At 39.7% G+C, this 15983-nt stretch overlaps 1 protein-coding gene across 1 annotated transcript in view; it reads right to left on the bottom strand.

The window, feature by feature from the left end:
* Positions 1-5264, bottom strand: part of col5a2a (collagen, type V, alpha 2a) — a 40193-nt gene extending 34929 nt beyond the window's left edge. Inside the window, 1 exon segment of the mRNA XM_051405082.1 lies at positions 5011-5264. Within this exon segment, the coding sequence (XP_051261042.1) occupies positions 5011-5101 (91 nt within the window). The 5' untranslated portion in view covers positions 5102-5264.
* Between the last annotated feature and the right edge of the window lie 10719 nt (positions 5265-15983).

The raw sequence follows: 15983 nt of genomic DNA, 5'->3' as shown, positions 1-15983 counted from the left end.
TAGAATTTAGGGTGGACCACAACCTGCAATTATGGCTGACAGTCACCATTTTGTGGCATTTAAACAACTAAGTGTAGTGCTTGAGAATCTGACAGAAAATTTGATCACATTTTTAAGACTTTAAGGGAGAAAAGTTACATCTAAAAGTATGGGTGTCATTTGTTATTAAAATGTCATATCTAAATCAAAGCGTTCTACTATTATATATTAAGGTCTCTCAGACTCATACACGCATTTCTATTACGAGAATAACTGTTTATTACAGACAAGGAGACTTGTCTTTGCTTAATTTGAAAATTCAGTCAACTTTAATCTGATTTTGCTAAATCATTACCTGGCCCAAAGCACTTCAGCACAGACAGAGAGAAAGGTTCCCAGATGGGACATAACATCTCATGAAATTGGAAGATTTAAAGCAATTACAGCAGCCTTTGAAATAGTCACCAGGGGAGAGACCGAGAACATGTTCGGTGGGAGTGCTATATTACACTAAGACTTGCCAACCTACAGAGGATAAGCTCCAAAGGGCAAAAGTCTTCCTGATCGCCTGGAAAAACTACAACCAGCTGTATCAACACCCAGTGCACAGGCAGATCCCGCTGTGCACCAGTAACAGCACGATAACATGACACTGTTGTTCTAGCATTTGGGGATGGACAATATTGCTTTTTAATTGTTGAGAAAGATTATGATTCCTAAATTAGGTGAACAATCGTCTATCATGACTCTAATGATACTTTTATGAATAATTAAAGAGGTACTCCTGCAATTTAATATTTTACGAATCCTTTTAGTCCTCAGCATGGGTCAAGCTACAAAAAATCCTACATTTCCCACAATGCACAGTGTCTCAGTTTAGACCCATCTTTCCTCATATAGCCCCGCTTCTTTTCATACAGACTCTTCACTTTATTTTCTCAAACTTTGGAAAGTTCCCATGAAACCACAGAGACATTATTCAATTAGTTTCACAGGCTGTGTAGAACTTTTCTTCTTCTGAGGTTTCTTCCATTTTTTTTCTTTTAAAGATGTAAATGGAGGGGGGGGAGTTTTTCCTAATATGACTCAAGGGTCTAACCATGGAGGGTGTCAAATACTGTACAGATTGCAAAGCCCCATGAGGCAAACTGAACGGAAGATTATGTGTTAAATTGGTGGAGTATGACTTTTTTCCCCGCCTTGATGGAATAGGACATTTTCGCGACACATCACATTTAGTGAACATGCTCTTGCCATGACTAGTGTGAGTATAGCAGTTTCTGAATGAAATGAAGACAATTATAGCACTTGGGGAAGCCCAGCCCCGTTCTGTGTTTACGTTCTGTCCTGTCATCCTCCCACATGGACCGGCTGAGAGGATCACAGGGCAGATTGGTGAGTAAGTGCCAATCAAGGAGCAGGAGGCCTGTCACGGGGGGAGCCCTAATTGCATGGCTTTTGAGCAAATAGTTACTTTAACTTGAACCTGCGGAGGTGTTCAGTATAAAGATACTGTACGGGAGAAATGACATGCCCTCAAACTGTTTAGGCAAGCATGAGCCAGGAAGTTATCCATGCTCAAGTCACCCTAAAGCAACACTGACACGTTATGTCTTACATCAGCCATTTGACATGCTCCCCTTCCAACTATCTCTAAGGCTCAGACATTTTTTTTTTAATATATTTTCCAAATACTGCCAAAGAGAGCATTTTAACATCTGGAAGTCATCCCCCCACCCCAAGCCTCCATTTGCTGACTGCAATAATTTGGTTTATAAGTAGTTCCCATGGAGAATTCCTCACAGGCACAAGCTGCATTCAAAATCTATCAGCTCCATCATCTGTGCCACCAAGACATCACAGGTTCACTGCCCGATGCAACACATCAGGCGACTGATAAAACCTATGTCCTCCACAAAGAAGGTAATTCAAGACAATGTACAATCTGGTGAGCCCGACCTCCTTAACTCTGGAAGAAAAGAGGCGTGTAATCAAGTCATAGCTCAAAAATGCAGCATGTGTTTCTAATCAAAGCCGTCTGTGGACCTGGTTGAATTCACATGTTTGGACGTTTTAGCTTTGGTAGAAAACAGCCCATTTGTTGCGATGTCAGTGATGTGGCAACGACAACTGGAACCAATTTGGAAAACAGAGTGACCTCATGTAGGTTTGTTGATCTGGTATACCAGCTTTTTGCTTTCTGCTTGTGTGTTTCTCTCTGAGAGGGGAAAAAAAGGTTTTGAGTTGATTTCAATTTTTGCTGTGATGGACATCAAAAACCTGGTGATGATGGGACAAATATAACTCTGTTAAACTAAATCCACTGGTTTCACAAAGTCTGAGTGTTTAGTGTCTTTGATGTAAGGCGCTAAGTGGCATCTTTGAAGATGTTTTACAGCTATGTCAGCGTCTGGGAGGAGTAATGTTCAAACTCACACACACACACACACACACACACACACACACACACACACACACGGAGAAGCATGGTTCTCAGGCTGAAACTGTAGGCACAGACTCCTGTTCTTTGTTATTGGAGTCAGTGATCTATTGCAGTTTTTTTTTTTTTTTTTTTTTCCTTTTTCCATGTTCACATCCCTAAACTTACTCCAAATATTATTTGAACACTCCTGCTTCTTCCAATACAGGTTGTAGGGTTTGTGTGACAGATGTGCTACATTTTTATCCTGGTAATCTATGTTGGCGTCACCATTTCCAATTGTGAGCTTAAAGTCTGCTCCTTGATCTCATTTGCCAACTTAAGTTCTTGTGCAAGCAAGCTTTCGGCACATGTGCAGCCATATGACTTTCATCCAAAACTGTATAACTGTACTGACTAAAATGGTTAACATTTGCTTTAAACATGTTTTCTTTCAGGCTTCAAAGCAGCATTTGTGATTTTGTAAATTCCACCAAGATTTTACTCCTCAGAAATCTCTCCAATCTTTATTTTTATTTTTCAGAAGAGACTTAAAAAAAAACGTGTTGATAGTTTACTGAGAGAATGAGTCTGCTTACAATTATGCAGTTTCATCAACATTCAACCACATTCAATTTGAAGTTGCATTTTTCCATATAAAAGTCCCAATTAAATGGGGTAACACTGGTAATTGTCGCTGTGGCCATATGCAAAGTTAGTCAATGTTTTAGGCACTGTGAGTGCTTTAGGTTTAACATTTGTGAGGGTCATTCTGGATGTACAAAATTGTTGACTGTGTCAACATGCTTTTCTTACAGCCCCTTACTGCTCATGAACATATTTTCTATTCAAACATAGCTAAACAAACAGTTACATATGTGCATTGTAAAATGCCAACAAATCTGCACATTAAAACCACTCATTGCAATACAATACTAACTGGTCATCATGTGCAACAAGTCTTGAAAGCCCCCCTCACACACGCACACAAGTACATTGTCTCAAAGTGCTGGTGAACCACATTTTCCCTGACTCTACAAAAACCATGAACTTTCCACTGTTTTTATTTGGTCGAAATGCAATCGCCTCATCGACCGCTATTCCATGGAAAGAAGCCTGCCAGATCACTGTGCTGATCCACATGAACAATATGGACAGAGACAGTCATCACCACATCATGAATGGAGACACTCATAAAACAGAGCCACTAAAAGCCTCTTTTTGGACAACACAAGACAAACAAACTTTTTTAAAGGTCATGTCAGAGCAGCAGAAAGCTACAGAGCTTGATAAAGTTGTATCTTATTTCAAGATCAGGTTTTACATCTTGATGTGTCCATATAATTCAGTGACATTTAATTACTGCAGTGTTGCCATTATTATTTGGTAAATGATATCTAGCACAGTTAAAGCCTGCTTCAACACTATGAGACATGTTTTGGGCCCTACTCTGCACTCACCACAAGGTGGTGCTCTATCTGGTGTCACACTAACAAACTGTCTCTGCTTTATGTGAAAATGAACAAGAAAAGCCAACTCATTTCAGTTAATGACATAATGAAAGAAAAACTTGAATTATCCAAAAAAAAATAAACAACACTGTCTGTGCTGCACTGTTTAATTCCACACTGAGGGGCCCATCAAATGGATTTTCCAGTGCCCAGTGTGGCCCATGACATCATGTGTAGAAACAACACCGTCCCTGTGACGACACAAGAGATCAAACACCCCAGCTGAAAAAAAGGGGGAAGCGCAGTTCAAGTAAAACAAGAACACTCAGGTGTTCCAGCTTTCAGTGTTGCCAGCTGAAGACATCAGCAGCCTCACAGTACACCAAGTGACTCAAAGAATCCAACAGCATCTCTCCTTCTCATGTCTCCTCACATCTGCTTTGAATTAACATGCAGCCTGTGTTCCCTCAGAGGCGCGTGAGCTCTGGTGCTGAAATTCTTTTCGCAGATGTACAATGTAGTCAGAAGGGGAAGAGAATGGTTGTGGTAACACTTAATAAATGTTCCAAAGTGGTGGAGGAGTGCAGAAGTAATGCAAAACCGCAAAGGTGCTGTTTTCCCTCCTCTGCACATTTTCAGTGCCTGAGGGTGACATCACTTACAATCACTGACAGATGTCCACAGGACTGTTTCCTGACATGCAGGGCTTGTTTTCCAATTGCAGATAATCCACACTAGAGTTACTCTCATCTCTTTTAAATCTTCTGTAAGCTAGACAGAGTCTCTAATAACCACATCAGGTTTGTCCCAATTATCCACACCACAGATCTAACTTACATGTTCCACAAATGAAGTTGTCATGTACAAGGAGAATTCACTCTGGCACAAAAAATCCAACACAGGACAGAGGAAATCAACAATCTTTGACAAATCTGTCTTATCTACAATAACTTCTTACTTAATGAAAAGCACACTTAAAGGGGTTTCTGTAGTTAACTGATTAAATCAGTGGCAATGGAAAAAAGCCAACTTCTTGTACAAGCCCAAACAAAAAGTCCAAGCTAATGTTCAGTCAATTCAAAGGGCAACCATTAACCACCTTCACACATTATTCCCAACAGCAATTAGGTGTTAAAACAAACAGCAGAGGAGTTCACTTACCACTGTTCCCGTCTTGACATGTAACAATCAAAACCTGAGCAACGGAGACTACCAGAAAAAGGAAAGTCCTTAAATGCACAAAGCTCATCATGTCTATAAGAAAGACATGAGCCTTCCTTGTGCGCAAAGCAGGGGAAAAAGGATGAAAAGAAAAAAAAATGCTCAGGTTATCACAGCACCAACATGAATTCAAGAGTACCCCTCCTTGTAAGCAGCAAGCAGACCCAGCCCAGACTGCGTGAGTGCTTTTTTTGTGTAGTTACAGCTTTAAATGAGAAGAATGCTGGCCAGCCTAATTTTCCTCCCCCTTTTGTCAGCCCTCTCCCATAACCATCCTCTCACAGGCTTTTGTGGCTGTGGGAGAACTACACCCATGTTCACAAGTTCTCATACTTTCCAGTGATTCTTTATGTATGTCTTAGAATGTAATAGTCTCAACTTTGACTCACGGTAAAAGATGTCAGGGAAGAGATAAGGAATAATTACTTTTCTCATTTGAAGCTATCACAGATTTCTCTTCAGAAGTGGTTGCTAAGCAAGATCATAAAACTGCTGTTTTATTGCTGTCTCTGGGGCACCAAACAAGACACACAGTGAGCTGAGAATCCCTCTTTACTGGGCAGTTAAAAGTAAGAATAGAGTTTATAACTCTATTGTTTTTCTACCGAGAAATTGGACTCAAGAAATTGTAGAACACAAGATTGCTTGTGGATTTGTTTGCTTATAAAATAAGTGGCACCTCTTTAGTTGCACTGTCCTAATTCAAAAGTGTAGAAAGAGAGATAAAAAGCAAACTGTGTGTGACAGGCACTGTGTGTGGTCATGGTTGTAGGTGGTCATGATAGGGAATCCAGAGTTTAAATTTAGAGAGAAATCTGAGGTCAACACCTCTTGACTTATGGCGAGGACGTGGAATCCGCCTACAGCGCTAATACCAGCTAATAGCAGCTAATAGCAGAAAGCAATGTAATGGATTACTGACAGCATTATTAGCTTTTTCAGATTTGGCAAATGCGTATTGTATCAGTCTGTACCACCACTGACACTATAAAGTTCCTAACTGGACCCTAACATAGAGTTTGATAATATAACATGTCATTTTCAGCTAAATCTAATATTGTTCTGTCACTGTTGACACAGAACATGCCATGTACTCCCAAATTTAATATAATGCGAGATTAAGCCACAGACATACAAAGTTAATAAATTCCACTCATGAAATGACTCTGCCTCTGTCAAATGTGACTATTTGGAATGATGAGCCATTCCTTTCCCTCCCAAAAGACATGAAGGAATCTGTTGTAGTTTAGTTCTGTAAGTGACTGAAATGGCTCTTAAAGGAGCCATTGATTCCTCTTTGGGAAAATGACAGACGTAAGGGCAATAAAAGACCAGAGGAAGGATTCTCTGCAGAGCAATTTTTCAATGTTTCAATCAGTCATGGCCAATCATCGTCAGGAACAATAGGTTCTGGATACAAACATGTTCGCACCATCAGTTAATACTTATTGTGTTTTGAACAACAACTGTAAAATCTTAACAGAGAGATCATAAAGTCTGCAGGCGTAACCTGATAGTCTACAGTAACTGTTTAAACCTTACTGTTAGCTGTAAATTGTAGTTCAACAAACACAAAATGTATAACCTTAAATACACAACCAAATCAATTTGCAAATTCATTTTAAATAAGCTTTACTCATATTCAACTTATTACAATGACACCCAAACTTTACCACACACAACTAACCCCTGAACTGTATGACAGGAAACAGCTGTATGTTCACAAGGTGCTAAAAGCATCAGGTGATTGGCTTTCCATCAGACAGGGTGTGTGCGTATGTGTGTGTGTGTGTGTGTGTGAATAGGGGGGGGGTTCAAGAGACTAGAGCAGAGCTAATGAGAAAGACAGCTGTTTTCTTGTTGGCCCTGCCCACAAACCAGGTCACCCAATTCAGAGTCTCTCTGCAACAAGACACACACGCATCAGTTGTATTTTCTTCAGGGCACTGCAAATACTGCCAGTTGCCGCCTGTTTGCCAAAGATTTTGTCATTGAAAAGAATGTTGCCAAAGGGGGTGAAGGTGGTCTGGGAATCAATTTGTGTAAATCATGGTTGGTCCCCTGCTGGTGTGTATACAAACTAGCTAGATTGGTTGGAAAGTAAACAACATTGCTCTGCTTTCAGAACCGGCGTAGCATACTTTGTTATTTGTGGGCTGCTGTATTTCCATCAGGAAACCTTTAAATGTATTTTCAGTTTAACATTTTCTTAAATGACAAGGCTGGTGAGACTCTATGGTTTGGTTTTTGCCAATAAATCCCATAAAAAGATCAAAACCCACAATGCAGTTCACCTCTCAATAGCCTACTTTCCGACTACTCTACCGTGTGTGTGTGTGTGTGTGTGTGTGTGTGTGTGTGTGTGGCCAGTGTTCTGCTTAAGATGTACAAAGGTACAGTACAGGTGTATACTTTTATTTTTAAGAGATGATAAATAATGTTCTATAACAATCAGGCACTGTTGTTTTTCCACAAAGATCACTCAAACTCAACACTAAATCTGTTGGGAACCATTCTCAGCTGGGTATCAATGCACATCTGGCGCTCTATTTGGTACCAAGTGCAACACTGTGGTTAACTGACATGTTTGCAATAGTTTCTGGACATCAGTGTAGAGAGTAAGCTAAACCAGGCTTTTGACTACACCGACAATATATTCATTGTTGTGTTTTTTGGGATTGCTGACAATAAGAAAACTATGATATGATGGGATTACTTACGGTATGCACACCCGCCGCTGTTTACAGGACTGTCGTGACTCCGGGTGTCTCTGGTTATACTGTAGTGAATTTAGCGGTAAGAGGAACAGGCTGTTTGTTGATAATGGATTTTCTCTGGTTGCGAGAGGTCAAGACACAGGATTCAAACTGAACAGTGTGCAGATTCTACTTTATTCAGTCTGTCCTGCCTGCTAGGTGACTAACACTGGTTAGCAAATGTCAAGGCTGGTGACCGTAGAGGAAAGTGGGGATCACCAAAGTCTGCACAATTCATCTTCTGGGGACTGTCTGTATGATTGTCTCTACAAAACTTCATGGCAATCAGTTCAACAGTTGTCAAGATATTTCTAGTCTGGACCAGTTTGGACCAAAGCAGTGGACCGACCAACCAACAGACAGATATTGCAATACAGCTACTGCTAGTCTGCGGCTGGCATGGTTAACAACAACTTCAGATATTGGTGACAGTGATTTCTGCTACTGTGAAATAAACCACTGCTTAATGGCAAAATTTCCTTTTCTTGGACTATTCTCTGTTCTACACACGGCCTGCTTATCCTCTAGTTAACCATTACGCAAACAAAGAACATAGTGGGGTTGAAGACTCTTGAGAATGTGTGTATTCTATTATTACAGTAAAATTATACTGTTCCAGTATCCACTCGATTTGTGCAGCTCTTGTGCAGTTTTTAGTTTTTTCATGCTAATAAGAAACAGCAGGGTTACTAAACATAACATTTTTATTTATAATACACTGTTTTTGCATGCACAGTGTACATCTACATCTTGGGTGATCCCCATCTGATAGGCTGCAGATCTATCTGCAACTTCTGGTTTCATTTTACATAAAGGCACAGTTACAAACATTATGCTGTCATCACTAACAGTAATTCAAAGAAGAGAAGGATTATTTCCATTCAGATTTCAGGGGGGTTTTGGAGATCATTATCCAGCTCTGCTTCCTGCCTTAATGTATCACAAATGCTTGTTGCCTTATTTGACTGGACTGTAAAATAAAACTGTCCTTTCTTTTGTCCGGACTGAATGAAATGGTACAGGTCGGATATGAGACAAAGTATCAGGTTGAAGCGGAAGCTCACCTGATTGAGTATGCGCCCCATGTACTAAGTCCTTCCTGCAGCCGCCCAGGTATGATAACAACCGGCAGCCCTTTAGGTCAAGGTTATAGATACTAGTGTGGCAATTCGCAACATTCATTCTCTTGCACCAATCAAGCAAGTCTGTAGTACGCTTGGTCATTTGCTGCAATAATCACATTTTGCCATGACTCATTGAACTATATGACCTGGCTCCTTCACTGCTGACACTAGAATAATATCCTGTTTATAATAAATATTTAATATGCAAAACATTTGTTCTAAATTTCAGTTATAGAGCTTAAAGGTTTTTTTTTTCTTTAATCCATTTAATTTAGCTAATCATTTAATTTCACACCCAAGTTTGATAATTATATTTAGTTTCTTGCACTGATTCATTGCATTTAGTCTAAAAGCTTGACTTAGCTTTGCCATGTCACAAAATGTGTCTGCATGGGGACTGATGTGATAAGAGAAACACTAGGGCTGCATGATATGATAAAAACATTATATTGCAATTATTTTGACAGATATTGCAATTTCAGTCTGATTCTCACTTAGCGTGGGAATGATCAATTTGCATCATTTGAAAAGCATAATGAGTAATTAAATTAATAACATTTTTTGAGTAGACTAACTATCCCAACACTGCACACCTATCACTAAAAGTTCCACATGCTTAATTATGCTTAAATTTAAGGCTTACACAGTTATGTTTCAATAAAGTGAGACAAACTGATAGAAAGAATAATTAACCCTTTTAGTTTTCAGGTTATATTTAAACAGTTAAGATCTTAGAAGGGGTTGGTGGGGCTCCACTAGCTTTATAGCTTTTAACATATGCATTTATTCACATGCATTTTATTCATAGTGCAAATCTTCCAATTAGCTGTGACAAATGCATTTTCCCTATAGAAATATCACTAGCTTTGCCTTAAGTAAAGTTTAAGAGACACACACGACAAAAAGTAGTTTTCAACAGCTCTGTCTGGCAGCTCAGTCAGGCTATAGAAACTCATACCATTGATTGATGTATAGTTTATTAGACCGTGAGCTGGACAGAGTAAAACACAGTGTTTTGATAGCGCTTTGTAGCCTATTGATTATGGTTGTGCGAGTCTTTGATTCTAAACAAAACATATAGTGACAATAATCAGACAGCTAGTTAAACTTCTGTTCTTCTGGTACGTAGTCTGTGTTGGAGTCTATATTTGCCAGATCAAGTTTGAGGATGTGCAGAGTTTAGAGAAGACAGAGTTTCTCTTTGATCCAAGGACTTTTTTTTGATGAGGCTGCTGTAAGGAAGTAGTTAACAAAAACTTTGCTATGGTACAATTGGCATCATCATCCATTTTACTCCTCCATCTCCTCCCAGAGTATGAAACTCCTCCTATTGGCTTTTTTTTTCTCTCCCTAAGACTGTTCCTAAACTGCGTCACAGTATATTTCACACATTCTCCTCCTCTAATAAAATGTCTCTGTAGCTAGCGCTGATGGCTGCAGCAGCTCAGCATTTGAATGACCTAAAAACACTTCTAAAAGTCAAAGCTAAGTCAGGCATGGCTCTAAAACAGTAGTTTAGCTTTTAGTCGCTTTAAAATGTTGCTTTTTGGTCTTTGCTTGGATGCATGTTCTGCAAAAAGATAAGCCGTCCAACAGCTGTACAATGTGTGCTCCTTTTATGGATCTGATGGTATTGATGACAGACATGGGGGTACTTCTTTGATGTGATCCCAAATAACCTTAGCTTTGGACTGAAACAGAGAATGGAAATAATTAGCAGCGTCTAAGTCTCCAAGGCTACGCCTGCCAAAATATTGCAATAAACAGACCCTGCAGCCAGAGCTCACACACCATCAGCAAGCTCACCATTTCTCGGACGAAGCAGCCTTCCATAACCGTGAACCAACATTACAAACACTACGATTTTCAAAGATCACATTTTAGCTTCACAAGACAAAATTCCTTTCACTTCTCTTACTTTCTTGTTAACTAAACTATTGTACTGGACAGGAAGAATGTTGGAGCAGATGGAAAGCACATGGAGCCTATAATGCAGACCTCCATGTTGTATATCAGAGAAGGCTTTATGATGCTGTCAAACATCACACAGAGATAAAAAAAGAAACCTCTTGAAGATTTCTGTAAACATTTGACACAGCTGTACTATTATATTTCATATTATTTATGTAGCACTTTTCCTTAACTTTAGAGACCATCATAAAAAAAAATCATCATGCATCAATAGGAGGAAAATGACATTTTTGAAGCAACCTTGGGGGTTTGAAAGTACAAGTAAACACTGGGTGCCGACCATCAACCTTGGCACAATGACAGTACTGAACAATTCTGCAAGACACTGATTACATTCAGTGCAAACTTTTTTATGCCCAATGCCATTTTACATTTTGGACAAATTCCAAGGAATTCCAAGCAGCGATGATGGACCCCAGTTGACGTCTGGCCGGGGACCTTTGCTGCAGGTCATTCCCCATCTCTGCTTCCTCTCTTTTCCTGTCGTCTCTCTACCGTTGGCCGCCTAATAAAGGCATAAAATGTCCTTAAAGTAAAATCCTCTATTCCTATAGCTTCAGGCAGAATGTTCCAAAGTTTGGCGGCTCTGACCACAAATGCATGATTACCCTTTGAATGTTTGGGAAGTTCAAGGAGAAACTTATTGGCAGGCCTACGGGTACATTCCAGAGGAGTCCACGTTTGGAGCCGAGCCATTAACCACTATATGTGATTAGTAAAATCTTACAAAATTAATTCTGAATTCAGCTGAAAAACCTGTCTGTCTTTGGCATTTCAGAAGAGCCTGGCTGCTGTATTTTGGGCCGGTTGTAAACAGAAGCGTTTTCCAGCTAATGCCAGAGTAAACAGAGCTGGTGTAGTTTAGGCGAGTTGAGATAAAAGCATGAATTACCTTTTCCAAGTTTATAAAAGATAGGAAAGATTGCATTGTGGTTATATTATTGTGGATAGATGTTTGTATTTTGACCTTGAGTTTTGTATTCTTAAATTTGATCCAGATGAGGCCGGTCTTTGATAAAATCACACACACAAAAAAAAGTGGAACTCCTGAAAGAGCTGATTGGACAGGCAGAAAGCCTTAACAGAATTCTCTCAGGCAATGTAAGCCGTGAGCGAACTTCCTACAGTGGAAAAATCTCCCCCGAGCTATCTCCTACTTGTACTTCAACAATCCTCCTTCCACACAGAACTTCACCCTGATTCTCTGACTGCCAAGGCTGTGATGACTTTCTCCTCTTTCCTAACATGCAGTTTCGTGGTCTTGGCTCATCTGTTAAAGTCATCTTGCCCCAATCCCCTCCTCCAAAAGCCAGAAGACATTTGAGGCCAATAAAATAGAGACAATAACAGGAGACAAGTTGAAACAAGAAAATCAGATTTTCCTAGCAGAATGAAATGCACGTCTGAGGTACAAAATATCCAACACAAACAAGCATTCAAAAGATTAAGCCAGATTTTTCTTTTCTTTTACCCCAGTATGTGTTGTAAATCTGTTCTGGTGAGCCATACAAGAACCATGCGCCTGTCAATAGAAATGATATAAAACCTTGTAATATCAATCAGGCAGATTAGGACATATCTGTCCTCCTGATTCATGGTACTTATCCTCTATTTTCATGTTAGATTAATGAGCCACTAGGGCACAATAAATATTATATTACAAAAGCTACTTTAATTTCAAAACAATACGAGCATTTGCAGTGTGTTGTTTAGTCATAATCTTTTGAGTTTCACATCTCACTGTTTATAAAATGAACACTGCTCAGTTTTTGCTCTTGAATTCTTATTTTCTCATATATTTGAGGATGAAACTGTGTTTTCACCTAATCAGCTGCTTTGATCATGTAATTCTAAACTCATCTGGGCTGCAGGGTTTGTTTTTTTTAGCATGAGGCACATTTCCTTTAAGCATGAGTGAAGGAAACTTTGTAACCTACACCAGGGGCCCTCCTCAATGCCCACATATGAACGCCGTATGCTGCAGTGATTTCCTGTGCCCCAGAGAGAAATGAATTGTTTCCTCAGTCTTCCTGCTGAACTCTTGACGCAAGGGCACAGTGTCCTGAAGAAAACAGGCCAAGGCAATGCTTGGCAATGAGTGATCATCATAATTATTGCATCTCTTTTTTTATGATATATACATTATAATGCTGACCTGGCAGCAGCTAGCTATTTACACATCCAGCAACACAAAGTAACATTAGCACTCATGTTAGTCATTGACTCATTTTATCTCTATTTTGGTCTCCTCCAACTCTCAAGAAATTCCATTAGCTTGTTAGGTACTTCCAGCTGGCTCGCTTTGACTGTGCACTACTTGTCTAGCAGGTAGTGCACCATGGAGTTTTAAAAATGAAAACAGTAAGTAAAAGAAGGCAAAAAAAAAAAAGTGTAGAGCTGCGAGTGACACTGGTTATGCTGATACAAGAGGCACATTCAACATTAGATTTTGTACCGCTATGGAGCAGTTTTTATATCAGTGGGTCCCTGTTTTGTTTGTCTTGTACATGCAATATAGACATTCCTGCCAACTGATCTACAGGTGGCCGTAATGTGTCAAGAAATGCAGCAATGCGCCAGAAAGTACAGGGAAGAAGAAGAGTAAATATGGATATAAACAATACAGGTTAAAAAATCAGCTTTGCAAAGTAAGAAAATACACACTGTGAGTTTTGGTGAGTAAAACGTGATGTAAACATAACTTTTGTCTCTTTACAAAAAAACTCCACGTGGCACCTCTAAGGGAGTGGCCATCTGAAGTGCCTGAAGCTAGGTAGATGTGCCCTTTTAACCTTTATTTTCACTGCCCCTTTTCCATTTCTCCTAACAGCGGTGGTTCAGACTTCGTAATGGTGATGAACGCTCTTAAATAGACTGTCAAGGAGCTATCAGAACAAGTCCCAACAAACTTCCCAAATGGAGCAACCAATAGGAATGTCGGGTGACAAATGAGTAAACGAAGCCATAACACAACAGTGATCAGTCACAGTCTCGGACAAGCTCGTCCAGGCGAACAGCGAGCAAGGGATTTCCTCAGTAATGTGGGAGGACTAAAATGGGAAGTAAGCAGAAGATTTCATTTATAGCAAAAAATAAATCCACTTCAGGGGAAATTATTTGGAAAAAGACATCCATTCCCTATGCAGTGTGTATCAGTATCTGGGTGTATATCACGTCATGTGCTGTAGATCATCCATGCAACCACATATTTATAATGTCACACAGAGAGATAATGAAGGAACCTGCCTTTTATCTGCAAAATGGATGAGGACTATTATTTTTGATGTTAACAAAACATACTTAGCTGAATGTGGAAAGAAGGTGATTTTGGCAGTAGCTTGTGGTAGGCCCTGATTACCGTGGTCGAGTTTGACAGAAAAAATAAATCTATCCCAATCTAAGATTTCTGTGTAAGATTACAATCCCACATCTGTGCCAACAAATGTAATGAAGTACTTTCTTATTCTGCTAAAGCTGTCTCAAGTGGGATGGGAGGTTGGGTTTTTCACTAGCAGAAGCTATTCGGTGCTCTGCTTCTTTAAATTAGCAGGAACAACCAGAGAACTGGAACAACCAGAGCAAATAAGCAGTCTGAAAGTTTTCAGAGTGGTCCTAATGCCTAACCACATGTACATTTGGTTTTACATGGTTGTGGGGAAATGATTTGCACCTTGTGGAAAATGTGAGGAGGACTGAGGCCACTGAGCATGAGTCATTGGCCAGCTATCTTTGAGGGGGATGGAAGTCCTGCCTTTGAGTGCCGGACTCAGACATTTGTTTACTTTCCAGACAGAGGCGCTGAGAGGCACAAGAAGGGGAAGATGGTGAGCAGCAACGTCACTTAACACATTTCAGTGTTATAAGAAATGGTTTTGATCACATATTCTTACAATCACAGTGATTGTCGAGATGATATCTGTACATTGTACCGTTTCCTTTAAAGGTTTCTTTTAAATTTGCCCAATGTTTGAAAAGAAGCCAAAATACATACACTCACTGTCTACACATGATCACTGGCAGAATTGCTGTGTGCATACTCAAGCCATTGCTTTCCTTTGAGGAATGTTAGGGCAGTAAACCTTATAGCAATGCTTCTTGGGTGTTTTAGATCAGATTACAGCAACAGTGCCCAGTGATGTGGGCAGTTTTCAGTAGTCATTTGATTTAGTTTCAAACTGTGGTTTGCCTCTATGGATGGAGTTGCCATGAGATCATGGCTAGTCAGAGGGTCTCAGTGTCTGAAAGAGAGACAAGATGCAACAGACGGGGAAATTATGACTACCTCTCAGGACCTCATCCAGCTCTTGAGTGAGATGTGAGGACTGCTCAAAGCAAACATCCATTAGACAGCTTTACAAGGATCATGCATCTTCCCAAATTGTAAACGTGCACATTTAATGTCATTCATTAAATCTAATACTGAGACAATGACTCTTTTGTGTATTCATGTGTTAATCCCAAAGACAATGAGCAGTCAGCAGCCTATTTTGAGGAAGACTGGGATGTATTTGTTTGATTGACATGTGTCCCAACCTATCAACATCCATCCTTGGTATTGCTGCAGATGCGACCCTTGTGAGTGCCAACCAGGCAAAAGGAAATTGAAAACTTACTATGATATTCCTAGGAAGGTATGTTTTCATTAGTGTATAATCACTTGTAAGTTACCTTAGAATGTTTTTATCTGTAGGAAGTGGGTCCTCTTCTTACAGAGGCTGCCATGTTGAACCGCCATGTTTTTACCATAGTGCAGAATGAACAAACCAATCACTGGATAGGGCGTTTGGTGGTTTTTGCGAGTTTCACGGCCACCATTTCTCCTGAGCACTTGGAATGGTGAGACAAGGGCATTGCAATCAGCAACTACACTGCTAGAATCCTACACATTGGACCTTTAAAGTCTCACACTGTAACAGATGCTTCACCCTCTAAACATTTTTTTCTTAGGATAATGGAAACAAAAATTGGGGTATTTTTCTTAATAATAATAAATAATAAGAAATAATAACAAATATAACAAATGATATTTTAAAAAATATAGCATGTACTGATTATTTGCAAA

This window comes from Dicentrarchus labrax, unplaced genomic scaffold (genome assembly GCF_905237075.1).
Source record: "Dicentrarchus labrax unplaced genomic scaffold, dlabrax2021, whole genome shotgun sequence".
In the NCBI taxonomy this organism is placed as follows: Eukaryota; Metazoa; Chordata; class Actinopteri; family Moronidae; genus Dicentrarchus; species Dicentrarchus labrax.
This window is presented reverse-complemented; position numbering and strand designations above follow the sequence as displayed.